The sequence below is a fragment of the Mesoplodon mirus genome, assembly GCF_964341445.2.
Source record: "Mesoplodon mirus genome assembly, chromosome: 12".
Classification (NCBI taxonomy): Eukaryota; Metazoa; Chordata; class Mammalia; order Artiodactyla; family Ziphiidae; genus Mesoplodon; species Mesoplodon mirus.
The window spans coordinates 44,326,190-44,353,610 of NC_138988.1; the positions used below are offsets into that span (position 1 = coordinate 44,326,190).

The 27,421-nt window shown below is 46.1% G+C and overlaps 2 protein-coding genes and 1 long non-coding RNA gene across 10 annotated transcripts; 2 read left to right on the forward strand and 1 right to left on the reverse strand.

Moving 5' to 3' along the window:
• Positions 1-428: 428 nt before the first annotated feature.
• LOC309813574 (zinc finger protein 620-like) lies at positions 429-13,695 on the forward strand. 3 transcript variants are annotated; one of them, XM_082638561.1, is made up of 3 exons: positions 429-635; positions 1,187-1,269; positions 9,671-13,695. In XM_082638561.1, the coding sequence occupies exons 2-3, from the start codon at positions 1,260-1,262 to the stop codon at positions 10,330-10,332; spliced, it is 672 nt and encodes a 223-aa protein (XP_082494687.1). In that variant the 5' UTR covers positions 429-635; positions 1,187-1,259; the 3' UTR covers positions 10,333-13,695. The 3 variants fall into 3 exon arrangements, with proteins under 3 accessions (XP_082494687.1, XP_082494685.1, XP_082494686.1); XM_082638559.1 differs by lacking the exons at positions 429-635; positions 1,187-1,269 and adding exons at positions 5,150-5,221; positions 6,183-6,296; XM_082638560.1 differs by lacking the exons at positions 429-635; positions 1,187-1,269 and adding exons at positions 5,150-5,221; positions 6,207-6,296.
• A 2,000-nt stretch (positions 13,696-15,695) lies between these two features.
• On the forward strand, positions 15,696-27,009 carry ZNF620 (zinc finger protein 620). 6 transcript variants are annotated; one of them, XM_082637234.1, is made up of 4 exons: positions 15,696-16,160; positions 16,869-16,953; positions 20,768-20,894; positions 23,706-27,009. In XM_082637234.1, exons 2-4 carry the CDS (start codon positions 16,921-16,923, stop codon positions 24,707-24,709), a joined length of 1,164 nt encoding a protein of 387 aa, XP_082493360.1. In that variant the 5' UTR covers positions 15,696-16,160; positions 16,869-16,920; the 3' UTR covers positions 24,710-27,009. The 6 variants fall into 6 exon arrangements, with proteins under 6 accessions (XP_082493360.1, XP_082493361.1, XP_082493365.1 ...); XM_082637235.1 differs by having other exon boundaries at positions 16,898-16,953; XM_082637239.1 differs by lacking the exon at positions 20,768-20,894 and having other exon boundaries at positions 16,898-16,953.
• Positions 17,745-18,816, reverse strand: LOC309812916. Its single transcript, XR_014295419.1, has 2 exons — positions 18,736-18,816; positions 17,745-18,626 (listed from the first exon to the last, which is right to left on the reverse strand). It is a non-coding gene; the product is annotated as an uncharacterized lncRNA (long non-coding RNA).
• Positions 27,010-27,421: the final 412 nt, after the last annotated feature.

The window sequence follows — 27,421 nt, forward strand, 5'->3', positions numbered from 1 at the left end:
TGAAACTATTACCATTCTCAACTGAAAAACTGAGGAAAAGGTTGGTAATTAGCACAAGGCCATACAGTGAATAAATGGTGGAGACAGGATTTGAACCTGGATAGTCAGACCCCTGACTTCATGATTTTAGGTCACGGTCCAGGCCATCAGCCACTAAGCGGGAGAATGGGGCTTTATATTCATTAGGTTAAGTTGCTGCTAGCAAACCTTAGCGCCAGAACTCGAAGCATCACAAGAAGTATAACGTGGTAACTGTCCTTGAGGGAGTGATCGTCAACTTGGGGCGAGCAGCCATAGGGAAGAGCCGGTGCGGGAGCAGTAGTCTGGGGTCTGGCTTGGGGGAACCATGGAGAAGGGCCAGCCTCCCGGCTTCCTAGAGAGGCGCCCAGGGCGCCGGCCGGGAGCGCTTCCGCCTTGTTCGGCTGGGCTGCCGGCACTCAGGGAGCGGCTGGGGATTCCGTGACCCTGCTCCCCAGTGGCCCACCCCTCCCCATCCGGAGCTCGGGCGTCAGGGCCTGGCACTCAGGGGCCCTCGGGGCGCCACGAGCCTGGTCCCAGCCTTCTGCCGGAGAAGCGCGATAGACCTTCCTGCCTCGAACAGCCGGCCGGATCTCCTCTGATTCGCGGTACTCAAGGTGGGGTCAGGTGACGTTTGGGGTCGCCTACTTCCCAGGGTTGAGTGTTCAGATGTGGATGTGGTCTCCGGTCCGCATCGCCCACTGGGACGTTGAGCGTCTTACCTTTTCCTCCCGGGGTCAGAACACCCCTTGCATTTTTTTCTGCAGCCGGTGCAGAGGTCCATGGACCTCTTTTACCCTACTTTCTCTCTAGAAGCTTGTTTAGAGTCTGCCATTCATGATCAGTAGAAGCATTCAGTGCAGACTACTTAGTAATGCATTCACAGTGGGTCAGGGATTTTCTTAAAAACCATGAATACACTGCAGTCCTTGACTCTTGCTTCAGAGATTCTTTCTAGGAATTTACATCCTCACCAGGCACATTTGTAGAGTGTACAAAGGAGCAGTTGCAGCACACAATGAATCCCTAGCGAGGGTGCAGTGAGGCCATCCACAGTGTCCTAAGAGTATGTTTCCAAGGATAGTGGCGAGGAGACTGAGGGAGGAAGAGCTGGCAAGTGTGGGAAACAAGACAGGGTCAGTCTTATTGTGGTTCTTTCTCCTCTTAGCTATGAAGGTTCTTGCTTTTCCAAACAAAGAGGCCACCGCGCGAAGCCAGGGGTCATCAGCCATGCTCCAGACATGGTCCCAGGTGAGCTGAGCTTTCTTCCAGCTTTCCATATTCAAAACAGATATGAAAGGGCTTTACAGGACCCGTAGCCTGCCTTGGACAGTCCTGTGCTTAGCTTTGCATCCATCAAAGAGTATAGCAAAGGAGTGTGTTAGGGGAGTTGATGAGGGAGAGTAGGATAAACTTGGGAGGATCAGGTTGGGAAAGAGGGGAGCACCAGCCAATAAATTCTCCTAGAAGCTGAGAATCTATGTCCATGCAAACTGCAAGTACGGTGCACAGATGAGCAGCTTTGGTCTCACTAGGGGCCTCATTAGAAAGGCAGAACCTCAGATCTCCTGAATCAGAAGATACATTTGTACAATATCTGGGGAATTAATGGGCAAGTTAAAATTTGGGGAGTGCTAGTCTGCGTGACAATACACAGAGGAATGCTGCCACCTAAGATTAAACAGGCGCGCCCATAGGAGGAGTTTACTCTGCAGACCACGGAGTCAGGGTACAATGAAGCCCAAACAGGGAGCATTGGAGGGTGTGGATTGATGAAGGAGGTGAATTCTTGGAGAAATGCTGAGTTTGGAGCTGAAGCCAGTGCCTCTAGCCCATTGCAAAGACTGCAGCTTAACCTGCGTAAGAGGCTGTATGCATTGTTGGCACAAATTCATGCAGTATTGGAGGAAGTTTTCCCTCCAGAGTTTTCTTAGTGGTACAGGATAATTTCAGTAAATTTTTCTCCAGAGTCCTACATCATGTAATGAGAAAGCTGGGTATATCATGTAATGGATGTATCATATAATGAGATCCATCCCAGAAACTTAAGAGCAATGTGTACTTGGTTCATTTTTCTGGACACTGGACCATGCATTTCTGTTTCAGCACTTAAGCCAACATTAGTTCTGTGTCAGGAAATGTTTAAACATCTTTGGGGACAGTCTGTTCTCTCCAAGTGCTTTGCCTGGACTATAGTAGTCATGGGGGATTATGTTCCACTAAGAGAACCCAAGCGACAGTCGCTTAAACAAGATAGAAGCTTCTCTCTCACAGCAAAGAAGTCTGGGAGAAGCAGCCTAGGGCTAGTGTGGCAGCTCCACTGTCATCACACATCCAGGTCCTTTCTTTTTTTAATAAATTACTTTCGTTTTTAAAATTAATTGTTTATTTATTTTCGGTTATGTTGGGTCTTCGTTGCTGCGTGCGGGCTTTCTCTAGTTGCAGTGAGCGGGGACTACTCTTTGTTGCGGTGCGCGAGCTTCTCATTGTGGTGGCTTCTCTTGTTGCGGAGCACGGGCTCTAGGCACGCGGGCTTCAGTAGTTGTGGCACGTAGGTTCAGTAGTCGTGGCTCACGGGCTTAGTTGCTCCGCAGCAGGTGGGATCTTCCCAGACCAGGGCTCAAGGGCTCGAACCCATGTCCCCTGCATTGGCAGGCGGATTCTTAACCACTGGGCCACCAGGGAAGTCCTCCATGTTCCTTCCGTCTTTCTGCTCCACTGTCCTAGCACTGGCACTCATACCAAAGGTTACTTCATGATCCAAGGTGGCCGCTTGATTTCCAGCTGTCATGTGCATTCCAGCTAGAAGAGATGCTAAAAACTCAAACCTCTCAGCTGAGTTGCTCTCTTTTAGGACCTCTCAGAAGTGAGATAGATAGATAGATAGATATAACTGTCAGCCTTTGCTCCAGTCTCTATGAGGAACTTTTGTTATTTGGAATGTTTTAGGAAGTTCCCCTAATCTCATCTGTGGTTGTAATAAGTGCTGAGATTTATATAACATCATGTGCCAGGTGATGTTTGCTTTACACATATTAATGCATTCCATCCTTACAAGAGCCCCATAAGCTAGGTGCTGCTATTATCCCAGTTTTCCAAATGAAGAAACTGAGGCACAAAAAGTTAAGTGTCTCATCCAAGTTCATACAGCTAATGGCTATAGGGATGGGATTTGAACCTAGGGAGTCTGGCTCTAGAGCTGGGTTTGTCAACCTCAGCACTGTTGACATTTTGGGCCAGGTAACCCTTTGCTGTGGGGGACCCTCCTGTGTCCCCCACAGTAACATCCGTCCCTGGCCTCTACCCACTAGGTGCCAGTATTATCACCACCAGCCGACAGTTGTGACAACTAAAACCATCTCCAGGCATTGCTACATATTCCCTGTTGAGCACAGTATCTCCCCCTGCCCCACCCCCCATTGAGAACCACAGCTCTAAAGTCTGTGCTGTTAGCCATTATGCTGTGCTGCTCTGTTATCTGCTTCCCACATAGAGGAATCTACAATGCTGTTGATTTAATAACGGAGAAGGAGGAAGTACTAGCAAAGGACCAAAGCAGAGTGATGAGAGATGGAGCCGGATGTTGAGAAGCTGAATGTTGCAGAGAACAAAGAACGAAGGACGCATCGATAATTAGAGAGGAGAGGAGGGTGGAAGCCATAATGTGAAGGAGGAAGGTCAGGACCATGGTCTCAGCTGGTGACTCTCAAGGAAGTAAAGACAGAATATTACATTCAGGATCAGCAAAGTGTCTGTTCTCTCCACTGTTCAGTAAGGGAGCCACTAGCTACAGGTGCCTATTTAAATTAAAATTAGAAATCCAGTTCATCAGTCACACTAGCCATGTTTAGATTTCCTGGTCAAGGTGTTATCTGATTTCTTCACTGTATAGTTATTACTTTCCCCTTGCAACTGATAAATCTGTTGGGAAACATTTAAGAGCATGCACATATCCTGCTCCTCATCAAAATTTCCGCCTAGATTTAGCATCCAGCGATGGTTCTTGTCTGAACCAGTCTTTACAATGATGGCTACAACCCTCCGATACTTCTTCGGTTATTTCTTCCACCCATAAGGGACTAAGCACAAAGAGACAGTTGTTGACATGACAGACTGGGATAGGGGACAGTGTGATTCAGGGAGAGATATTATAGTAGGACTAATCTATGTAAGTGGTCAGTTCATTTTGAAATTTTTGCTTCCTTATTCAACCTTGTAATAAATACTCAGATAAAGGGGTCTCACTTTTGTCTATTGGAAAGCGCTTACTATCACTGATCCCCATCACCTAGAAATGGGAATAATAATTCTTACTTCACAGATGTGTTCTAAGGATTGAGCTAATTGATGTGAAAGTAACTGACACGGGACAAGGCACAATGGCCTAAACAAACTATGACTTTCCTTCTCCCTTGGGAAGGTGGAAACGGCCCCAATGGGAGGCAGGAAGAGACACACCTGGTGAAGAGCACAGTGTTGGCAGGTCAGACAGAGCTTAGGTGATCAGGGACAGGTCCATGTTGAAGAATGGAGACTGCCTTTCTGTCTCTGGAGTCAGATGTGTTAGGAAAGGAGGAGGTGACATTGCCTTCATAGGACAAACAGCTTTCTGATAAGGCAAGATGTTGGGAAGAGGAAGAATCGCCCCTCTGTCTATACTAAAAGATATGGAGGGGGCTGTCCAGAGAGGAGCTGAGTGGGAAGCCCTGATGGGGACTTCAGAATGGGTGGAGCCTGGACAAAAGATACCTGCTGTGGTCATTTTAGAAAACATGCCAGAAAGATGGACCCAGCCCATGGAACCAGACCCAGGGTTGCTGTGATCACCAGGCAGACAACAGTAGGTGCTGCACTGTGTGCTTGGGCTGACAGTAGTGGGGCCCCAGAGGCAAGCACATTGAAAATGGGGATGCTGGCTGAGGGCTGTGCCTGACTGGGGTGCTGTGTGGCTCTTCTTTCAGTACACACCCTCACTGGGGCTCAGAGCCATGGACTCCAGGAGATTCCTCCCTTTCCTGGAGTTCAGGCCGCTCCCTCTGCCCCATCCAGGGCTTGAGCAGGAACCTGTTGTTTCAGGAATCAGTGAGCTTTGAGGACGTGGCCATGTACTTCACCCAGAACCAATGGGCCAGCTTGGACTCTGCTCAGAGGACCCTGTATAGGGAGGTGATGCTGGAGAATTATGCAAACATAACTTCCTTGGGTGAGTCCTCCTTCCTTCCTAAAACTTGGCTTTTGCCACTGTGGGCTCCTGGTTTCCTCCTTAATGGATCTGAGATCTCTAATACTACCAGGATTGATGCTCCATGAGCTGAGCTCCCCAATCCCGAGTTGTAGGAGTAGCTGCTGGAGAAAGATCTGGGTTTGCTTTGTTCTTTGTTTTTTTTGTTTTTTTTTAATTATTATTTATTTGTCTGTGCCAGGTCTTAGTTGTGGCGTGCGAGATCTTCAGTTGTGGCATGCAGGATCTTTAGTTGCAGCATGCGTGATCTTTAGTTGCATGTGAAATCTTTAGTTGTGGCATGTGAACTCTTAGTTACAGCATGTGGGATCTAGTTCCCTGAGCAGGGACTGAACCCGGGCCCCCTGCATTGGGAGCGTGGAGTCTTAGCTACTGGACCACCAGGGAAGTCGCCACTTTGGTTTTAAACGAGACTTCTCGGGAATTCCCTGGCGGTCCAGTGGTTAGGACTCCACGCTTTTACTGTCGAGGGCACGGGTTCAGCCCCTGGTCAGGGAACTAAGATTTCCACAAGCTGCAAGGTGTGGCCAAAAAAAGACTTCCCCTCTTTCCCTGTGGGAACTCACCTGGGAGGGGCTTTGCTCTGGGCACAGAGCACTGAGAAGGTTCCATGTTTGTTCCTTCACTCTTTCAATTCCCTGGAGGAGACTCTGGCCCCATCTCCTCTGTGTGAGAGTCTCCTGGGGCTCCCCCATACACACTTCCAATGACAGTGGGAACTTTCTTTGTTCTCAGAGACAGAATAAACTTCCTCCTGAGCAAAACAGTTTGAGCCCTCCTTACACCCCAGAGTCTCTCCATACTGGCCTCACTTCATCTCCTAGGACATCACTTCTTTTTCCACCTGGCAAAGCAGAGGGTGGGCTGAGAGGGGTCAGAGGAGACTCTCCTCAGCTTCCTGTTCCTTTTCTTTCTCCTTCAGTATCATTTCCGTTCCCCAAACCAGATCTGATATTCCAGCTAGAGCGAGGGGAAGCACCAGGGGTCCTGGATCCCTGGACACCCATCAGGAGAGAGGTGAGAGGTGTCTGCACAGGTAAGCAGGAGAACCTACCATGTTCCTCTTCAGCTTTCCCTCCTTCGGTCTTTTAATGATTTAACATGAAAAAGGTTCCCTTGCTGGAACTTCAGAACCAAACTGGAAAAGACGAGTCCAAACATTTCATTTTCTGTCATTTTTCTTTGTAAAACTAAAGGATTTCAAACCTTTTGTAGTGAAAATAGATTTCTGTTGGTCAACTTAAGAATATAGACAGAATATAGTAATAACTTTTTTCTGTAAGAATATTTTATATGGGTGTGTGTGAAACTGTACAGGAGAACGGAATGTTTATGAATTCCTGAACACTAATTTATAAATTAGCTTTTGGAGGAAACCCTGTTTATTTTGGGGAGTGTTTTTTCTACTTCTGTAAAAAATGCTTTTGGCATCTTGTTAGGGATTGCATTGAGTCTATAGATGACTTTTGGTAGTATTGACATTTTAACAATATTAGTTCTTCCAATTCATGAACACGGGATATCTTTCCATTTATTTGTCTCTTCTTTGATTTTTTTTCCCCTCAATATCTTGTAGTTTTCCGAGTAGATATCTTTCACTCCCTTGGTTAAATTTGTTCCTAAGTATTTTATTGTTTTTGATGCTGTTGTAAATGGGATCAATTTCGTTATTTCTCAGAAAACTCATTGTTAGTGTATAGAAAGTGTTCGGATTTTTGTATGTTAATTTTATATCCTGCAACTTTACTGAATTCATTGATTAGATCTAACAGTTTTTTGTTGAGTCTTTAGAATTTTCTATATATAAAATCATGTTATCTGCAAATAGAGACAATTTTATTTTTTCCTTTCCGTTTCTGGTACCTTTTGTTTCTTTTTCTTGCCTGTTTCCTCTAGCTAGGATTTCCAGTATTGTATTGAATAGGAGTGGTGAGAGTGGGCACCCTTGTCTTGTTCCTGATCTTAGAGGAAAAGCTTTCAACGTTTCACCCTTGAGTATGATGTTAGCTGTGGGCATGTCATTTATGGCATTTATTATGTTGAGATATGTTCTTTCTATGCCTAATTTGTTAAGAGTTTTTATCGTGTATGGATGTTGAATTTTGCGAAATGCTTTTTCTATATCTATTGAGATGATCATACAATTCTCTTCTTTCATTCTATTAATGTGAAGTATTGGTTGGTTTGCAGAAAGCATGATTGGGAATGAGTGGTTTCCTTTTTTGAAAGATATTGAATTGAAGTAAATGTAAAGAACCATCCAGAGATTTGGTGTATAGCCTTTCTCATTTAATTGGCCCTGTTCTTATACTCTCTGAATCGCTAATGCTATTCAGAACCTCTGTAAACCAAATACCCCTTTATTATTCACCTACACTCTGTTTTCATCGGTACCTTTAGGTTGACTCCAGCACTTCAGGTCACCTTGATGAAACCCTTTCCCAGGGACCCACCTGCAATTGTCAGTGTCTCCCTTTGCCACAGCTACACATTGTTTAGTTAGCCTGCCAACAGCTTTAAACCAGCATTGTCCAGTAAAGCTTTCTACAGTGATGGAAGTGTTACTCTCCAATATGGTAGCCATTAGCCACATGAGCACCTGAAATATGGCTAATGCAGCTGAGGAACTGAATTTTTAATTTTGTTCCATTTTAATTAATTTAAATTTAGATAGCCACATGTGGCTAGTGACCACCTAATCAGACAGTGCAGCCTAAAACCATGAAAAAACAGCCTCCAACTGCCTCTTTTAGTTTCTAGATCAGTGGGTTTCAAACCCTAGTGTGCATCAGAATCACTTGCAGGGCTTGTTAAAACACAGACTGCTGGACACCACCTCCAGAGAGCCTAATTTGGCAGATTGGGGTAGGGCCTGAGAATCTGAATTTCTAACAAGCTCCCAGATAATGATGGTCCTGGAACCACACTTTGAGGACCACTGTTCTTGAGAATCTTGAACTGTGTTTTTAAAATTCTGGGTTGCAACTCCTCAATGAGTTGTGCTCAGCATTTAAAAATTAGACTAGACTGTGCTACGCTTAAATAAAATAGGCCAAACTTGTATAAAATCTGTCATATGTTCATCACTCTTATTAAGGGTATCATTCTGTGAAACTTTTGTTTCTGTTTCAGTTTTGTATGAGTGTATACGTTTTTGTGTGGAAGCATGTGTGTACTGAGTGAGTCATGGTCAAAATAACTCAAGAAAAACTAAGCTAGAAATTTCACTTTTGGTGCCTGAAAAGGCAAAAACGGCTTCCCTGTTGTCGTGCCACCAGTGAGAGTGTGGGTCCCCCTTGCCCGCCAGTTGCCATCTCCAGTCCTAGAAGGGTCTTGACTAGCCATGTCTTTTTTCCTTTCGTGGGTAAGTCTCTCTCCCAGGGGACAGCCATAGGTTTTGAAATTGCGGTCCTTTTACAAACCCCTCATAACCGGCAGTGTTACAAACCATTTTTTCCCCAGTCAGACTTGCTATAGAGCACATCTCTTTAAAGATTACAGAATACTCTAAAGCATTTGGACAGTTTCTTGCCTTGACACGGCCTTGAGATCCACTGTTGCGGACAGCATCTCCCAGCCCTCTGGACGCTGTGTGACATGAGAGCTGCTTACCTAGCTCTCTTTGCTGTAGTTCAGAGATCTCCTTCCTCTACCTCAGCTCCCTCTGCTTTCCCTTTTTTTTTTTTTTTTTTTGGCTGCTTTGTGTGGCTTGCAGGATCTTAGTTCCCCAACCAGGGATTGAACCCAGGCCCACAGCAGTGAAAGCGCTGAGTCCTAACTACTGAACCACCAGGGAATTCCCTCCCTCTACTCTTCTTAATTCCTTTCCATTCCAGCAATTTCTCCACCCCATACCCATTTTTCTTCTTCCATTCGTCTCCATTAACAGTTTCTGCTGCCTGCACTGGTTTTGTTTTCTTAATGGCATTGCTTTCCTTCTCCACCTCCAGTATTTTTAACTGTTCCTTCAGGGCACCATCAGGAGGCTATGTCTCCCTCCAAAAAGTACATATGTCCCGGGCAAGCTAGTACTGCTTAATCCCTTTCTCCTTCTAGCATAGATAGGTGACTGTTATGTTTTCTTTTTTCTTTTCCTTTTTTTTTTCTTTGATACCTTTATCTTTATGTAATGCCCTTCTTTGTTTTTTTGTTACAGTCTTTGTTTTAAACTATATTCTGTCTGGTATGAGTATTGCTACTCCAGCTTTCTTTTTGTTTCCATTTGCATGGAATATCTTTTTCTGTCCCTTCACTTTCTCTGTGTGTGTGTGTGTGTGTGTGTGTGTGTGTGTGTTTATTTATTTTAATTTTTACTTTATATTGAAGTATAGTTGATTAACAATGTTGTGTTAGTTTCAGGTGTATAGCAATGTGATTCAGTTATATTATGTTTTCTTTTCATCATGCTAGGTGGTAAAACCAAGACTGAGAGTGGAGGGCAAACTCCAGAGCTGAGCATTTCTAAAGGACCAGAGTCACGCAGACCGATAATGGAGGTACTGCTGGTGGACGTTCTCCAGCACCCTCACTTTGAGAACAGCTTAGAGAAGCTGAACCTGTATGACATGGGGAAGAAAACAAACTCAAAGAATGGCGATTTCACAGATTTGCCAGTCCAGGATCATACATCTTCCACCGTTGAAAGAGAAGAGATAGCCAGACAACTGGAAGGAAGATGTGGTGTCCACACACATCTCATTGCAAAGCAGGGCCTCCCTAGAGAACAGGTATTTTATAATGTGGTGAGTGTGGCAGATATTTCAACCAACATTCAGACCTTCACCAGCATCAGAGAATTCACACGGATAAGAAGCCCTACATATGTAAAGAATGTGGGAAAGCCTTCAGATATAACTCAAAACTGTCACGGCACCAGAAAATCCACACTGGGGAGAAACCGTACCCGTGCCAGGAATGTGGACAAGCCTTCAGTCAAAACTCCCACCTTCTTCAGCATCAGAAACTCCATGGGGGAGAGAAACCCTATGAATGTAGGGGCTGTGGGAAAACCTTCAGCTACAACTCAAAACTTATCTGGTATCATCGAATCCACACTGGGGAGAACCCTTTAAATGTAAGGAATGTGGGAGGGCCTTTCAGTGTAGCTATGACTGCGTCATCCATAAGCGAATCCACACTGGGGAGAAGCCATACGAATGTAAGGAGTGTGGGAAAAGCTTCAGCTCGAATTCAGTCCTGATTCAGCATCAGAGAATCCACACTGGGGAGAAACCTTACGAGTGTAAAGAGTGCGGCAAGGCTTTCTGCCGGAGTTCAGTATTTCTCCAGCACCAGGGGTTCCACACTGGGGAAAAACTCTATAAGTGTCATGAATGTTGGAAAACTTTCACTTGTAGCTCACGCTTTATAATACATCAGAGAATCCACACCGGGGAGAAACCTTATGAATGCCAGGAGTTTGGGAAGGCATTCAATCAGAAAATCACCCTGGTTCAGCACCAGCGAGTACACACTGGGGAGAAACCTTACGAGTGTAAGGTGTGCAGGAAATCATTCAAATGGAGCGCAGGTTTCATTCAGCATCAGAAACTGCATACTAGGAAGAAACCTGCCCAAGTTACAGAGCCGTCCCTGGTTAAGCCCCACTGCCCCACTTCAGTGCTCTCCCCTCCGCCTCCCCAACATGCGAGCCCTGCCCCAGCCATGCCAGGGTCTCCCCCATCTTCTCCACATGCAGTGCTGCTTCCTGCCTCTGTGCCTCTCTTCATGCTGCTCCCCTCATCTGAAATGGCCAGGTCTTCACCTGTCCAAATCATGCATTTCTTTCAGGATCTTGCTTCTCCTGGGAAGTCATCCCCTCATAGCCTGAACCCTTTATCTCATTCCCCATGAGCTCCCTCACATTCTCAACTCCATTGTCCCTAGGGTAGCAGACTTTCTTCTGGTCTCCTGGTCATGTCTTTAATGATACTCTTCTGGTCTTCCATAAGTAAATCATTATTGTTTTTCCAGCTCCATTTAAGTTTCACGCTTAAGGACAGTGTTTGATTACCCTCTTCTATCCCCCGGGTAGCAAACGGTAGTATTTTTTTTTTTTTTTTTTTTTGGCCATGCCTCGCAGTTTGCAGGATCTCAGTTCCCTGACCAGGGATTGAACCCGGGCCACAGCAGTGAAAGCCGGGAATCCTAACCACTAGCCCACCAGGGAACTCCCTGTAGTATTTGCTCTTTATCATGCCCAGTTTTGGCCTACCATCAGTCTGCTCCTGCCTTCTGGGGCTACTAGAGTTGGAAGAGTTGGCAGAACATTTTGGGCTTTAGGGCAATGGCATTACAATGAGATGGGCCATGGTAATTCAACAAGTAGGGAAAACGCGAAGTCTGTGGGAGGAAGTAATCAGAAAAAGTATTCAATGATTACCTTCAGGATTTAAGGAGGGCCATTTGGTGGGGCCAGTAGCAAATTTCATTGTGGGGAATCTGAGCCTTGGATTTTCTATTACCTTGATAATAACCATTATGAGGATCTTGTGTAACTAAGCTATAGTGCAAGGAAATAATCAGTGATAAGAATATGATTGAAAGGGGATATGCTTTTTCTGTTTGGGTTTCTTTGCTGTTCCCATCCATATCATTGTTTACTTTTAGTGCCCACTCAACTATGTAAGTACAAGAAGTGACTTGGGCTTGTGCAATTGAGGGCAGATGCCTGGGTGTATATCTAAATTATACATGGGGTGATGCTGTTGGCATCACACTGGGGAACACCAGAGGGAAGGAGAAGAGAAACCCAACAGTGACTTGCTGTAGCTTCTGCCTTAGAAGAGAGCTCATTCCTGATCAGTTACCATACGTGCCTCAGCCTGTTATCACACCTACTCCACGTCCCCTATCATTCATTTGTGAGGGGTGGTGCGTTTGAATTAATTTCCTAATGAACGACTTTGGTAACACCAAAGAGAAGAGCTTAAAGGATGCTAATCTTACCAGATGTTATGATCTCACTGGCTTGGCCACACTGTCCATCCAGTGGTTAGAGGCCCTGACCTTTCTCAGAATCACTGCTTCAGGACAGTGTAGTGACATGGAAGAGTACTTTAAATAATTACATGCGGATAAGTACTAAGAAAAGGATACATATATTGTCATTATAACACCATAAAATTGTCTGTAAGGGAAGGCAAAGAAAGGTGGTTTTGGTTTTGGTCAGGCTTATTGAGATATACTTTATAGACAGTAAAATTCACCCTTTTAAAGTATACAGTTTGGTGAGTTTTGACAAATGAATACATTTGTGTAACCAAGATACAGAAAAGTTCTATTACCCCAAAAAGCTCCCTCAGCACAGGGAGAAATTTAAAAGGTTGGCAGGATGTTAAGGATATTTTCTTTATTTTCATTCTTTGATAAAGTTTGTGCAATACATAGAATTCAGGGGACTAAAAGGCAGAAACCAAACTTACCCAGCTGTGGTCAGAGCTTCCAGAATATGCAAAGATGCCTCATCCAAAATCATTGTTAAGAAAAGCAGTCAAAATACAGGAAAATGACAATAACTGTGGTTTCTTTATCATACATATTTCTGACACATGCACACCTATATATGTGTGTGTGTCAAAAACATATATATGTAATATGTGTGTATCTATATATATGTGTGTGTATATATATGTAACTATATAAATTTTGTCCTATGTATTTTCCTAAAACACCATTAAAGAGGAAGGGGCTCAGGGCACCTGGGAGGATTATAGCAAGGAAGGGTGGGGGTGAGAGACTCTAAACTAGCCAGACTTCAGAAAAGGGGAACTTCTAAATATAGTTTGGAAGGGAGCAGATTATACCATGAGAAGAAAGCAAGGAGTGAGGGAAAAGTAAACAGATCTGCTCTGGGCTGAAAGTGGCTCTTGAGTGCTCACAACCAAGAGATTTATAGGTTTCTGACTTAGGTGACTTTTATTTTCTCATTTATTTCTTCCTTTATTCATTAATTCAACAGGCATTTAGAGTTTTTCCTGTTGTTAATTGAATGTTATTACACAGCCTCCACAGCACCTACTAGGTGCTGAAAGGTGAGCGACGTGCCATCCTTTCTGATGCAGGGGCCAGCATTGCCAGGTGTCTGGCACTTAATTAGACACTTAAGAGCTTTTTTGAAAAGGGCCATAATGTAGCTCACAGAAGGGACACGTGTAAAAATAAACTCACACATAACTTAGTGTTCTGGGGCTTCCCTGGTGGTGCAGTGGTTAAGAATCCGCCTGCCAATGCAGGGGACACAGGTTAGAGCCCTGGTCCGGGAAGATCCCACATGCCGCGGAGCAACTAAGCCCGTGCACCACAGCTACTGAGGCTGTGTGCCTAGAGCCCATGCTCCACAAGAGAAGTCACCGAACTGAGACACCCGCACAGCGCAACGAAAAGTAGACCCCCTCACCGCAACTAGAGAAAGCCCATGTGCAGCAATGAAGACCCAATGCAGCCAAAAGTAAATAAAATAAATAAAATAACTTAGTATTCTTTCAGAAGTTTCTATTTTCTCTGAAAGTGAAATAACAATATAACCAGCTGATCGCCCCTCGCCCCCCAATTTGCATGAGGACTGCCTGCTTCCCTCTGGAAAGGTATGTGGGTGTCATTTAACCTGAGTTATTCAGTTTTGAGACTTTTGCCTTTACCAGTGACTTGCCTTAGTACGTTATGTAGGACTGTGTTTCAGAATAGCAGAGACCTACTTGAATTAACTAACATATACTTAATTTATTATAAGGACTCCTGTGTGCATCCTGACACCCAAGGGCAAGATTGCAGCCGGGAGGTCTGGAGGCTGGAAACCCAAGCAATCAAAACCACAGGCGGCACAGTCGGGCTCAGTATCAGCAGGCTCCTCGCTTCCCATCTCCTCTCCCCTCTTTGAATTCCTGTTTTCTTCATCCCCAGGCACAAGGCAGAAGTTGCCACAGGTCCCACAGTTTACAACTCCACTCCAGGGACCAGCCCGAATTGAGACTCTCCCAGACTTAATTCCAAATTCCTAGGAGAGAGAGTCTGAATTGCTCAGTTTCGGTGTTCACTCCTGGCCTACTCTCCTCTGGTGGGGGGTTGGGGGGTGGTTCATACAGTGTAATGAGGCTGCTGGGGCCCCACCCTGTGGTAAGGGGGCAAATATCCAAAAGATATCTGTTGCTGACTTCTTCGATTACAATCTTTTCCCTCATTTCTATTGCTCCATGTCTCCTGGCAACGAAGATAACTTCAGGATATTTTTTTCCCTACTGCCTGGAAACTTTGGGCAATTTATCTTTGATAGTCTTCCATTGGATGTGTTGATCATCCTCCATTAACGTTTCCTGGCTCACAGCTCGGTCTGTGCATTCAGACTTTCGTTTGTTGTTGGCTTGTGACTGGATGGTTTGGGGGTAGATTTGCTGGTGGGGTTATGTGAAGTGATAACCCCTCTGATTTCCTCTGTGCTCTGTGTTTGGGGTAGACAGGTACTCCTGGCCATGGGTTGAGTGAGGGTGAATCTCTGTGGCTCTTGGGCCTTTTCCTTTGGGGTGTATGTGTGTAGTTGACCCAGCAGTGGCAAGCCTGGCTCCCTGGTTATAGCTCTCCATCTAGTTCATTTCTGGTTATAGTTCTCCCACTTTTCCTTCTCTGTTCACAGTCACTCCAAAGTGGAAGCTGGGTTGTTGATAAGAAAAACAATGTGGCTGCATGATTTCTCCCTTAATCTAGCTGCCACTGCCACACCTCCTGAAGGAATAAGCCTCCAGCAGGGTATTCCCTGCATCTCCCTTAACTGCCCCCGCCCCTGCCCTCATCCCGCCAAGCTGAGACTTCTAAGCAGCACCTTCAGGGAGATCTCATTCTGTGCACTCCCTGTACCCTACACATAACAGATTAGGCAAGCTGTGAGGCAGACTTCTGTCTGCTCCTACCGTTCAGTTTAAATTGTAATGCGCTCCGCTGACAGTCCTCAGCATTTATAGTGTGAAATCGAGCTAATTCTCTAGTTTCTAGCCTTCTCCGGGAAAGTTAGCACTTAGTATGTGAAATTTTGCCTTGTTAACAAGTTAGAAGGAACAGCGATTGAGCCAACTTCAGACTGTTAGGTTAATCTTTACCAGTCCACCCTTGGACTCTGTCCCAGGAATAGGGAGGGATTAAGAAGAGATACAAACATTTGTTTCCATATATGATGTCACATCCTGGAGGTCAAGAATCCCCGCTTTTCGATCAAAGTTGCACCAGCCCTGCTGCGGCCCCATCTGCAGCCAGCCGCTGAGATCTAGGTAGGCAGGGTTGCCACAAAACCGTCGCTGCCGCCACTGGCCATCTCCAACTTGCGGAGATAGGGCCCGGCGAAGCGGGAGGGTCACGTGAGCGCCCTGGACCGGCACCACCGAGAGGAAACCTCCGGGCTTCCTAGAGCGGACGGTGAGCTTCCGCCATCCTTCCGGCTCGGCGCTGGCTGAGGGAGCCCGCCCTCTGGCGGGAGAGTGGAGCGGTGTGCTGGCCGGCCACTGGCGTGAGCCCGGCCTCGGAGGCGAGGTGGCTCGGCGCATTCGTGGTCTTGGCTGGCTTGAGAGCCTTGACCTGGAAGAGCCTGGCCGAGGAGGCCTGCTCCCCTGCCCGCGGTGGCGGGTTCGTTCGTCTTCCTCCGAAGGGCTTTCTGTGCCCGCCTTCTTTGTTGGCGTCTGGAGATGTCGGCGTCGCCTGCTTCCCGCCGCTCCGAGCGGGCGTGCGCCCAGCACCACCCACCGGTCCACTTGAGCATCTCTTTTTCCTGTTTTGACCCGCTGCCAAGCCTCCACCTGCATTTTGTGCTGTAGCCCCTCTCGGTCCAGGCGCCCTCTTTCTCTCCAGAGGAGACCTGTCTTGGTCATCGTGTCAAAGTGTCCAGGGTGAACTGAACTCAGCTTCGACTTGTACAGAGGTGACCCGGTCTTTGAAAGGGAGAATGAGAGAGGGTGAGTGGAGACTCAGTAAAGCAGGGAAGTCAAGTGAAACCCGTCTGGGTTTGTTAACTGGCGCTTATGGAAGTTAGGCTCCTACCCCCTCCCACAGAGACTGGGAGACAGAGGCCCTATCTTCAGGAGTTGGGTGGAACAAGCACTACATTCTTTAGACAACCTTGAATTTTCTCAAGCAGACCCTCTAAGAGGGGGTAGGGTCATCCTAGGGATGTGGCCTTGAACTGTTAGAGATGATGTTAATGTCTTGTTCATGTCTTCATAAGCCAAGGTTTGAAGGCCTAGCGGAGAAAGGGCTCAGGGGAGCCTGCCAAGAGTCTGGTCAAGGACAGAATCTTTGTCACTGGTCAGGGTCACAGGACATACTCAGTAAAAATTTTCTGTTCCAACCCAAGCAGTCACTGAGGCCAGGATTCTCCTCTAGCCGAGACTCAGTTCTGGATAATGTAGTGTGGCATATTTTGAGAAGCCTTGTGCCTTGCCAGCAAGTGGATGGAGCAGTTATAACTCTGTGGGTGAGGGGAGGGGCCGGGCTGCCATGGAGTGGTAGGGCAGTCATTGTCCTAAGAGTTAAGGGAGTCCAGGGATGGTGGTGAGAGATGTGAAGGGGAGTAATGCACATACGGGCTGCGAGAGAGGGGCAGTTTCACTTGGAGCTCTTTTCTCCTTAGATCTGAGACTCTTCCTCTTCCCAAATCAGAGAGCAGTGCAGGAAGCCAGGGGATGGCAGCCATGCTTCAGACAACATGGTCCCAGGTGAGCTGGCTTCCTGACAGCTTTTCTTAGATCAGCTCTCAGAGAAGTCTACGCCAGACTCGGGCGTGACTTGGGTTCCCCTTTGCCAGGCAGCTGTGGATGTGTGTCTATGCGGGTGAGGGTGTGTTCGGGGAAAAGTGGTTTGAGGTGAGATGAGATTATCCCCAGTGGGAGATACCTTTGTCTACAGAGAGGACATGATTTTCAGAAGATCCATATAATTGCATGAGGTGGAAGCACTACCAGTAAAATTTTCTGGGAGCTAGAAATCCACTTCAGTTTCTACAGATGAAGTCTACCAAGAGGCAGGTCTCCTGTGCCAGTAGTTTGCACCTGTCCTTGGAGGCCATGGAACTTAGAAGAATTTGGAAGACACCCTGGGGATGCTAGATGAGTAAAGCATGAATCTAGGAGAGGCAGGAGGAGGACTGCAAAACCAATGACATTAGGCAGTTCAGACAATTATTGGGGAAATAAAGGAGGACTGAGTAGTGCAGCAGAGGCTGTGGGGTATGGAGCCAGAGAATTCTGTGTCATGTTTCCATGGTGTTTAAAATGCTTCCCAGCTCCCAGGAGAAACTGCACGGGTATTGGTTAATGGTCTTTCCTAGCTGTGTGGCCTTGGATTACTTCTAAACCTCTTTGGCTTCAGTTTCCTCAGTTGTAAAATGAGGAATGTAACAGTACCAATCTCAGAAGTGAAAATGAAAAGTGATGATGCTTATAAAGCCTTAGTACAGTTTCTAGCACCTATTAAGCTCCCGTAAATCTTAGCTATTATATAAAGACCATTTAAGTGACTAGTGCAAGGAAGTTTAATTAATGAATATGAATTGATTGCAACAAAGTAATACACTTGTTTAATGTATTTTAAAAAATACTAGTTCTTCCTTTTGGATTGCGGTTGCGGTCTAGATGATTCTGTTTGGTTTCAATATCTATTTATATGTGTAGTTACAAAAGGGAGCTGGGCTGGAGCAATATGCAGCAGATGCCTAAGTGCAGGAGACTGGTTACACGGTGCGTGAAAGGCCCCCATCACTGGGCATTTGAGACAGCAGAGGAGAAGTCTCTGGATACTGTAGCACCTGTGGTCACTGAAGAGAAGCCATTCCTGTTACTGTGCAGGCCCTCTGTCATGTAGTTGAACTAACTGAAGATGCCTTTGTAATTAAAACCTTTCTGGGTAGAAGCACTGAATTTCTCCAGGTTGGGCCTGGAACACATCCGGGTATACGGTGGGAAAGTGCTCTAAGGCTAAATGTTAATAGCTGTTTCCCTACACTGTGTCACACATTGGAGCCCAAGCAGGACTTGTATCTCTAAAAACAACACAAACTTGTTAAGCACTTATTACGTGCCAGGCACTACTGTAAACACTTTGCCAATCCATGAATTCATTTAATTATTATCCTCCAACAGCCCTTTGTGGTTGGTACCACCATCATACCCATTTAACAATGAAACAGACAAGGCAACTTGCTGCTGGTCCCACAGCCAGTAAGTGGTACAGCGGCCAGGTTTTTGGACCAGGTGCTCTATGCTCTCAACCCATACACATCTGGCGGTTGAAGTGATGGGCTCGACTCTTCCAATTTCCAATCCTCCCACATTGGTGTAGCCACAGAACCCAGGCCTCTTGGGCACATGTGGAGCAATGGTCCCCTCAGTACCTGGAAGGGCACCCAGAAGTGGTGAACGCCAGAGAACTCTGGGTAATTCCTAGGATTGAAACCATTCTGTGGCTTGAGCCAGCCGGCCTACATCCCCCAGAGGAGCTACCGAATGGGGGTGCTGCGGGACCCGACCCTCCGGCCAGCAGCTCTGTCCTTTGCCGTCTCCCAAAGTAGGGACAGGACGGCTGCAGCTGCGATAGGGAACCACAGAGATGGGAAACTTCCCAGGTTCTTAGAGAGGAGGGGAGACGGTTAACGCGCTTGCCACTGAACCTGTTGGAAGCTTTCCCAGAGGCTGGCTGCAGTCCCATGCTTTCTCTTCGCTTGCACCGCGCGGGGTTAGTGGCTTCCTGGGATGCGGGTGCCGGTGTCCGGGTAACAGATTCGCTTTCCCCGGGTGTAGTACCGGGTTCTCCAAACCCTTTGCCTTTGTGGTGAGGGGGTAGCGGAATGGAAAGGGGCCAAGGCGGACAGAAGGTATTTGCAGGGTGCGAGGCAGCATCACTCTTACCCGTGCCTCTGTATTTTCCTTTCGGTGTCACATCTCAGGACCCGGGGGGCAGTGTGCGAAGCAGAGACGCCTGCCATGCTCCAGATCACCTGGCGCCCGGTGAGCGAGCATCCTTTCAGCCTCTGTGGCTCCCCTTCCCTGCCTTCTCACCCTTTTGGTGTCAAGAGAGCAGGTGTCCGCTCTGCATCCAGATCCAGGTCCAGGCCTGTGGCTTCTGTTGTGCATCTGTCATTGTCGGGTGTGTTTGGGGAAGGGGAGGAGTTAAGGGGAGTGGAGAAATGAGAATTCCCAAACTAAGACGTAATCAGGATGGAAAAAACAAGTGAGTGTGGGGGATTGATTGGGATAGATTTGGCAGTTTGGGCTGAAAAATGGAAATGCACTAAAAAATGGAAATCTGCATCACAGCATACAAGGAAGACCCTTTTCACTTCTGTCCACAAGATTGAAAAAGTCTTTGCTTGGATAAAGCAATTCTAGTAGTGTTTTTGTAGAATCCCAGGGCTCACCTCTCTGCTTCCCATCTCTCAGGAATTGGTGTCCTTCATTGCCTGATACCCAGTATCTTGAAAACCATTGTTTTATGTAACTTGTCTTATTTTGGTTCAGGCAGGAGGATAAATCTGTTCCCTTTGACTCCATCTAGATAAGAAGTGCAAGTTTCTCCTCAGCATTTAAAAAACATGACTCCTTTTACTTTGCCATCTCGACTCCCACGTCTTCATGTGTGTGTTGTTTCCCTTCTCTGAAAGCCTTTAGGATCTTGTTTTAAGTCTCTTTTTCTGAGGCTTCTCAGTGATGTGCTTTTGTGTAGGTATTTTTCATTCATTCCCTATATACTCTGGGGGTCCTCTCTCCTCCCTGGTGCTTTGAAACCGAATGTGTTACCAAGTTATAAATCAACTATACTTCAATCAGAAAACATAAAAACCCCAAAAACAAAAAAACAAACTTCCTTTTAAATAAATAAAAACTCAAAAAAAGAGAATATTTTACCAAGTTACAAAAAGCAGTTCACACTTTAAAAATATCCAGAGCTCATCCTTTGTTCTGTGGTGTGAATCAGGCTCCTTTTTGTTTGCTTCCTCCTCCACCAGCAGTTAAGATTCAGCTTTCCCTTCTCTTCTGTGTCAGTTATGATTTATCCTTTTTCTGCCTTTCAAAATTCTGTTAATACCTCTAGTCTGATTTGACTCTTCTCCTGTTGGGCCTTTGTGTTCCAGTGACCTAAGCGGGATTAGAGAGGGAGTAGAGATCAGTACAAAAGTTCTGTGGGCTGTGTTTATACAGATTTCCCTTGTGCATGTTCACACAAAACCCACGTAGGGGACAGGAGCCAGAGGGACCCATAGGCACACGGAGCAGGACACAGCAGAGTCGACACAGAGATCAGCAGGTGAAGGAAGGGCTGTTTGCTGGGGATGACCACAAGGGATGCAGTGAGTCTGGGGCTCCCCTATTGATGAGGGCAATGCTGGCTGAGGGCTGGCCCCTGTGGAGAGGGGTGTAGGGGGCTTGAGCACTGGATAGCTGTCCTCGGCAATAACACCAGCCCCAGTGAGTCTCTGCCCTTTACTTAGGCTCCTCTGCCCTCACACAGGGCTGGAGCAAGAACCTCTTGTTTCAGGAGCCAGTGACCTTTGAGGATGTGGCTGTGTACTTCACCCAGAATGAATGGGTCATCCTGGATCCTGTGCAGAGGGCCTTGTACAGGGAGGTGATGCTGGAGGATTATGCAAGTGTGGCTTCCCTGGGTGAGATATCTTTTCTCCCTGCTCTTGTCTGCCTCTGCCCTTTGAGCATCCTGGCTTCTTTCTTCCTTTGACTTTGTGGGGTCTCTAATAACCCTTGTGGGCAGTTGCTCTGGAGGCTGAGCTCCCCAGAGGCTACTGGGTTGGGAGAGCCCTGGGTTCCCAGGTTTTGAAATCACTGTCCTCTAACCCTGGGAGGGATTCTGCCCCATGCATGGAGGGAAATGAAGAGCTGTCAGGAGCTCACCAGAGCCTTTGCCTCTGTCTTCAAGTTCTCTGAATATTTGGCACTTGAGTAGAGGATTATTCCAAGACTCTGCCCTGCCTTGTGGAAATTTTCTGTCCTCTAATATGCACAGGCTGACTTCACTTTGTTTCTCCCCACCTGGCTCACTGGAGAAAAAGAGGGCTGAGAGGTGACCCTGCTTCATGATTCCCTCTACCTTTGTTTTCCTGTTTCTTTCTCCCTGGGCAGCTTTTTCGTTCACCAGACCTGTTCTGGTCTCTCAGCTGGAGCGAAGGGAACTGCCATGGGGCCTCGATTCCCGGGAACCCGTGGGCAGGGAGGCCCTCAGAGGAGTCTGTCCAGGCGAATATGAGACCCTACCTTTTTTGCTTAGCCTGCTTTCTTGTTTTCACATTTCAATATGCGCAGAGTGTTTGTTCTCTTGTGAGACTGTTTTCATTCCTCTGGAATCGTTACATGTGATGCTCTGCATTCATAGTGGTTGCCTCCCTCAAGTGAGGAAGGGCCCTTCTCTTCCAAGAAGGGTGTGGCTGCAAGATTTTTTCGCGTGTTCACGTTTGCCTCTCCACCTCACCACCTGCCAAGGGACACTGTCTGAGCAGCTCTTATCATCCCTGTCATGTGGAAACATTTTATTTTTCCATCAGTTTGTTTTTGCAAAGATGAGGATGTCAGCCACCTTATGAGGAAAATAGACTTCTGGGGGCCTGTCTGGCAATCTACATATGCATAGGGTACATTATTTGTATGGGAAATTGAAGTATGTGTTCCCAAACACTAACTTAACAAATACTAAAAATTTATTTTTATAATGGAAATTTTCACACATATGCAGACACCAGCAGCCAAATGCACCCAGTGTACCCCTCACCTCAACAGTCCACCTATATCCTGCCATTCTTGTTTCATCTTCCCTCCATGGACACTTAAAAATATATGGATACCTCCCTGGTGGTCCAGTGGGTAAGACTCTGCACTCCCAATGCAGGGGGCCTCGGTTAGACCCCTGGTCGGGGAACTAGATCCCGCATGCATGCCGCAACTAAGAGTCCGCATGCCGCAACTAAGAAGTCTGCATGACGCAATGAAGATCCCCCGTGCCGCAACTAAGACCCAATGCTGCCTAAATAAATAAATATTTAAAATATATATATATATATGTTTGTATTTTTTAACAGATGAACTTTTGAAACAAAACTTGTAAATGAAAGGTGAATGGCTTCCTCATTTTGAGAGGTATTGATATGAGAATTAGAAATAACAGCATAGTATATATATATATATATATTTTTTTTTTGCCTTTATTATTCTGCTTCACCCATTCTCTGCCTGTTAAAATTTCCTGTGCTCTTCAGACGCTTTACAGAGAATGTCCATTAATAATGCACATCGCAGGACTTCCCTGGTGGTCCAGTGGCTTAGACTCTGTGCTCCCAATGCAGGGGGCCTGGGTTCGATCTCTGCTCAGGGAACTAGATCCCACATGCCGCAACTAATAAGAGTTTGCATGCCACAACTAAACATCCCGCATGCTGCAACTAAAAGATCTTGCACGCCGCAACCAAGATCCTGCGTGCCACAACTAAGACCCGGTGCTGCCAAATAAATAAATAAATATGTAAAAAAAATAATGCACATCGCTCCCCACCGCCTCCCCCCCTCCAGCCTCGTGTGCTTTTCTGGATATGACGCCAAGACTTCAGGTTGTCTGGGTTAAAAAATATTTTCTAAACAGTTTGCTTGTAAGCACATGCAGTTTTTCTCTGGCCCAGTGCTGATGATTATATTAGTTTTTCCTTTTTAGTTAGTTTAGGATTTCACATTCCTTACTGTGTGTTAGACCATATATACATCCTGTATAGAGTTTTAGGAAAAAGGACAACGATCGTTACGTGGTTGTCTATAGGACTGATGTCCATTCTTGGAAGCGTTCTTCACATGTCCAGTGCTCTTTTCTTTTAGAGGCAAGCCTGCACGTCTTCCCCTTCCTTCTAGATGCTGTGGTGTTTGCCCTGCGTGGTCCCCTCAGCCACTGCATAGGAGCCTGCTGCTTTACTAGAGCCAACTTGATGACAGAGGTTGGGTCTCTCTCAAAGATTATGACATGGATAACATTTAAAAAAATAAGCAGCTCTTAAGGAATTTCAGCCTGTCGGACCTTTTGTAGGACTTGAGCTGCTCGACTGCCCCTTCTCCACTCTCAGCAGTCTTTCTCTCACCTCGGGCTCTCCATTCGTCACTTCTTTACATCTGCACTGATCCATCCGATCCACTTGGGAGACAGCAATTGGTCCTTCTGCCCTAGTTAACAGACTCTACTGTTTTCCAGTCTTCATGCTCTTTACGGGAATGCTCCTGGCCTCGCTGGCCTCCCTGGCCTCTTTCACAGAGTTCCACTTGTGGGGCTCTGCTGTGTGGTGGTCTTTGATCATTTGGTGTACGTATTGGAAAATATCCCCTTACTCAGGGAAAATTAGAACCACTTGATCCTGTTTCCTCTTTAGCATAAGTATTTTCTTTTTGTGATATTGGGGGCTGACACTTGTATTTTCTTTTCATGATATCAGGTGGGGAGACCAGAACTGACAAGGAAGAAGCAACGCCAAAAGAACACATTTCCAAAGAAGCACAGTCCCACGGACTGACATTAGGAGGGCTGCCAGGGAATGTTCCCCAGCACCTTGGCTTCAGGAGCCACCTAGAACAGCACAGCCACAGGATGGTTAAGAGGACAAAGTCAAAGAGGAGAGATTTCACAGATGGGTCAGCCAGGCATCAGGAGGCCTGTGCTGTGGAGAGCGGGGAGAAGTGTGAGAAACTGGGAAAATACTTTAGTGTTAGCACACAACTCACTACGAATCAGACAATTTCTAGCGGTCAGCTATCTTATAAGTGTGGAAAATGTGACGGATGCTTCATTCGGATGGCGGACTTCCACAGACATCAGAGATGTCACACTGGTGAAAAGTCTTTTGAATGCAAAGAATGTGGAAAATACTTCAGATATTATTCCTTACTTATCCGGCATCAGGTAATCTACATTGGGAAGAAACCATTTAAATGCAAAGAATGTGGGAAAGGTCTCAGTTCAGATATGGCCTTGATTCAGCATCAGAGAATCCACACTGGAGAAAAGCCCTATGAGTGTCGGGAGTGCGGCAAGGCCTTCAGCTGCAGCCCGGTCTTCCTCCAGCACCAGAGGTTCCACACTGGGGAGAAGCTCCATGAGTGCGAGGAATGTTGGAAAACTTCCAGCTGTAGCTCAGGTTTCATCGTCCATCAGCGAATGCACACTGGGGAGAAACCCTACGAATGTAAGAAGTGTGGGAAACGATTAAGCTCCAACACAGGCCTGACTCAGCATCAGCGGATCCACACTGGGGAGAAACCTTTTGAATGTAAGGAACGTGGGAAGGCCTTCAATCAGAAAATCACCCTGGTTCAGCATGAGCATGTCCACACTGGTGAGAAACCTTACGAGTGTAAGGTGTGTGGGAAAACTTTTAGCTGGCGTGGAAGGTTCATCCTGCATCAGAAACTCCATGTGCAGAAGACATCTATCCAAGAGTAGCACTCTCCACAGCTAGCCTCACGGTGCCTCTTCTTGTTTCTCCCCATCTTCATGCTTTTGATTAATGTCATCACTGCCTTTTCTGAACTGTGCTAATTCTATTTATTTATTTATTTATTTATGGCTGCGTGGGGTCTTAATTGCAGCACGCAGGATCTTTCATTGTGTCGCGCCAGCTTCTCTCTAATTGTGGCGTGGGCTCCAGAGTGTGCGGGCTCATTAGTTGTAGCTCGCAGACTTAGTTGCCCTGTGACATGTGGGATCTTATTTCCCTGACCAGGGATCGAACCCGCATCCCCTGCGTTGGAAGGTGGATTTTTTTTTTTTTTTTTTGCGGTACGCGGGCCTCTCGCTGTTGTGGTCTCTCCTGTTGCAGAGCACAGGCTCCGGACACGCAGGCTCAGCGGCCATGGCTCACGGGCCCAGCCACTCCGCGGCATGTGGGATCTTCCCAGACTGGGGCACTAACCCGTGTCCCCTGCGTCGGCAGGCGGACTCTCAACCACTGCGCCACCAGGGAAGCCCTGGAAGGTGTATTCTTAACCACTGGACCACCAAGGAAGTCCCTAACTGCGCTAATTCTTAAGCATCTGCTGCTTCTTTCTGCGTAACTGCAACTCATGCTCCTCTGGCCTGTCCCACTAGGATGTTTAATTCAGACTCTCAGCTTCCATCATGAAACTTTCTTCAGGTTCTCTTAACCCTTTTTCCCCCAAGATGAACTCTCTTTACAGTTAGAAAAGACAAGAAACAAACCACCAAACTTAAAAACATCAAAGGAAGGTTTCCAGATTGAAAGGATACACCAAGTGCCCAGCAAGATGGATTGGGGGGAAACCTACATCAAAGACCATCACTGTGAATGATCAAAGCACCAGGTTTAAAGAGGAGTTGTTAAAATGTTTCTGGAGAGGGAAAACAAAAGATCAGGAGTAAGAGTAGCATTGGATTTCTCAACAGCAACCTTGACAGATGACATGGTGTATGCCTTTGACATTCTAAGGGAAATGATTTCCGCCAGAATTTTATACCCTCAAGGTAGATTTCAGACCTTGTACCTCTTAAAATTTTATCTCCCCTGCGTCCTTTCTCAGATGTGCAACCCTAAACAAGGGTTAAGAAAAAGGCAAGCTATGTGGACCCTCTATTATAATCTGTATATTGGAAGTCTCTTAAACACAAAAATGGAGGGGCCCTGTCTGTGTGGAGCCATCTGCATCTTGGAAGGACAGTCCTAATAGAGTGCAGACTTCCGGAGACCTACCTTGGGTACAGTGCCCACCCTCACTACTTCTGACTCTGCAGTGACTCTTCGCTACTCAGTTGTAGTCTATGCCTTTGCAAAAATGGGGTGTTTGTACCCTTTGAATCAGATGCAAGGCCCTATTTGTCTTAAATTTGTCCATCTCATTACTGTTCCAAGTGACCTCCCATCAGCAAACATTCCCTTGCAATTTCATCTAGTTATTTTTTATGATCTGGAAGAAGCCACCATTATTTTCTGTTACCTGCGGTTACAAGAGAAGTAAATATGTTCTATTGTAGCATCCACTCATGCAGACAGCTTGACTTTGCCCACTGCAGGAAGCAGAGGGTAGTGGTTAATCATTCGGAGCTAGGCCAACTTTGGTATGAACCCAGGCGTGTGACCTTGGTTAAGTTATGGAAACTGCACTAATTTCCTTATCTGTAAAATAAGGATGACCGTCTACCTCACAGGATTGTGCTGAGGATTAACTGCATTAATACACATAGAAGTGGTTAGAACAGTGACTGGAGCATAATAAAGTGTTATTTATTATCATAATGTCATTGTTAAGTTTTGACTTATCATGCATATACCAGTGAAACAATCACCACAATCAAGATAATAAACAGCCATAACACCCAAAACTTCGCTTATGCCCCTTTGTAATCCCTCCCTCTTGGCTCTCCCCAAGCAACCACTGATCTGCTTTCTGTCACTGTGGGTTTTTTTTGTTTTTGTTTTGTTTTTTTGTTTTTGTTTTTTGTTTTGGCTGCACCTTGCAGCTTGTGGGATCTTAGTTCTGCGACCAGGGATTGAACTTGGGCCCTTGGCAGTGAAAGCGTGGAGTCCTAACCACCAGACATCCAGGGAATTCCTTCTGTCACTTTGGATTAGCTTTCCTTTTCTAGGATTTTATACAAATGTTAACACCTTGTATGTATGATTATTTTTGGTCTGGTGTCTTTCTCAGCAAAATTTTTGGTTTTTTTTTTTTGCCAAATCCTAACCACTAGACCTTAAGGGAACTCCACTCAGTATAATTATTTTGAGATTCATCCATGTTGCATAATATCAGTGGTTCATTCCTTTCTATTGCTGAGTAGTATTCTACTATTGATATACCACCATCTATTTGTACATTCACCTCTTGATGGGCGTTTGGGTTATTTCCAGTTTTTGGCTATTACAAATAAAGCTGCTGTGAACATTTGTGTTCAAGTCTTTGTAAGGATGCACACTTTTACTTCTCTTAGGTAAACACCAGAAGTGGAACGGCTGAGTCATAAGGTATGTGTATATTTAACTTTTTAAGTATCTTCAGATTGTTCTACCAAGAAGTTGCGCCGCTTTACCTTCCTACCAGCATTGTGTGAGAGTTCCATTTCTAATACATCTTTGCCTACACTTGATATTGTTAGCATTAAAAATTTTAGCTATTATAATAAGTGTGTAATGCTATCTCA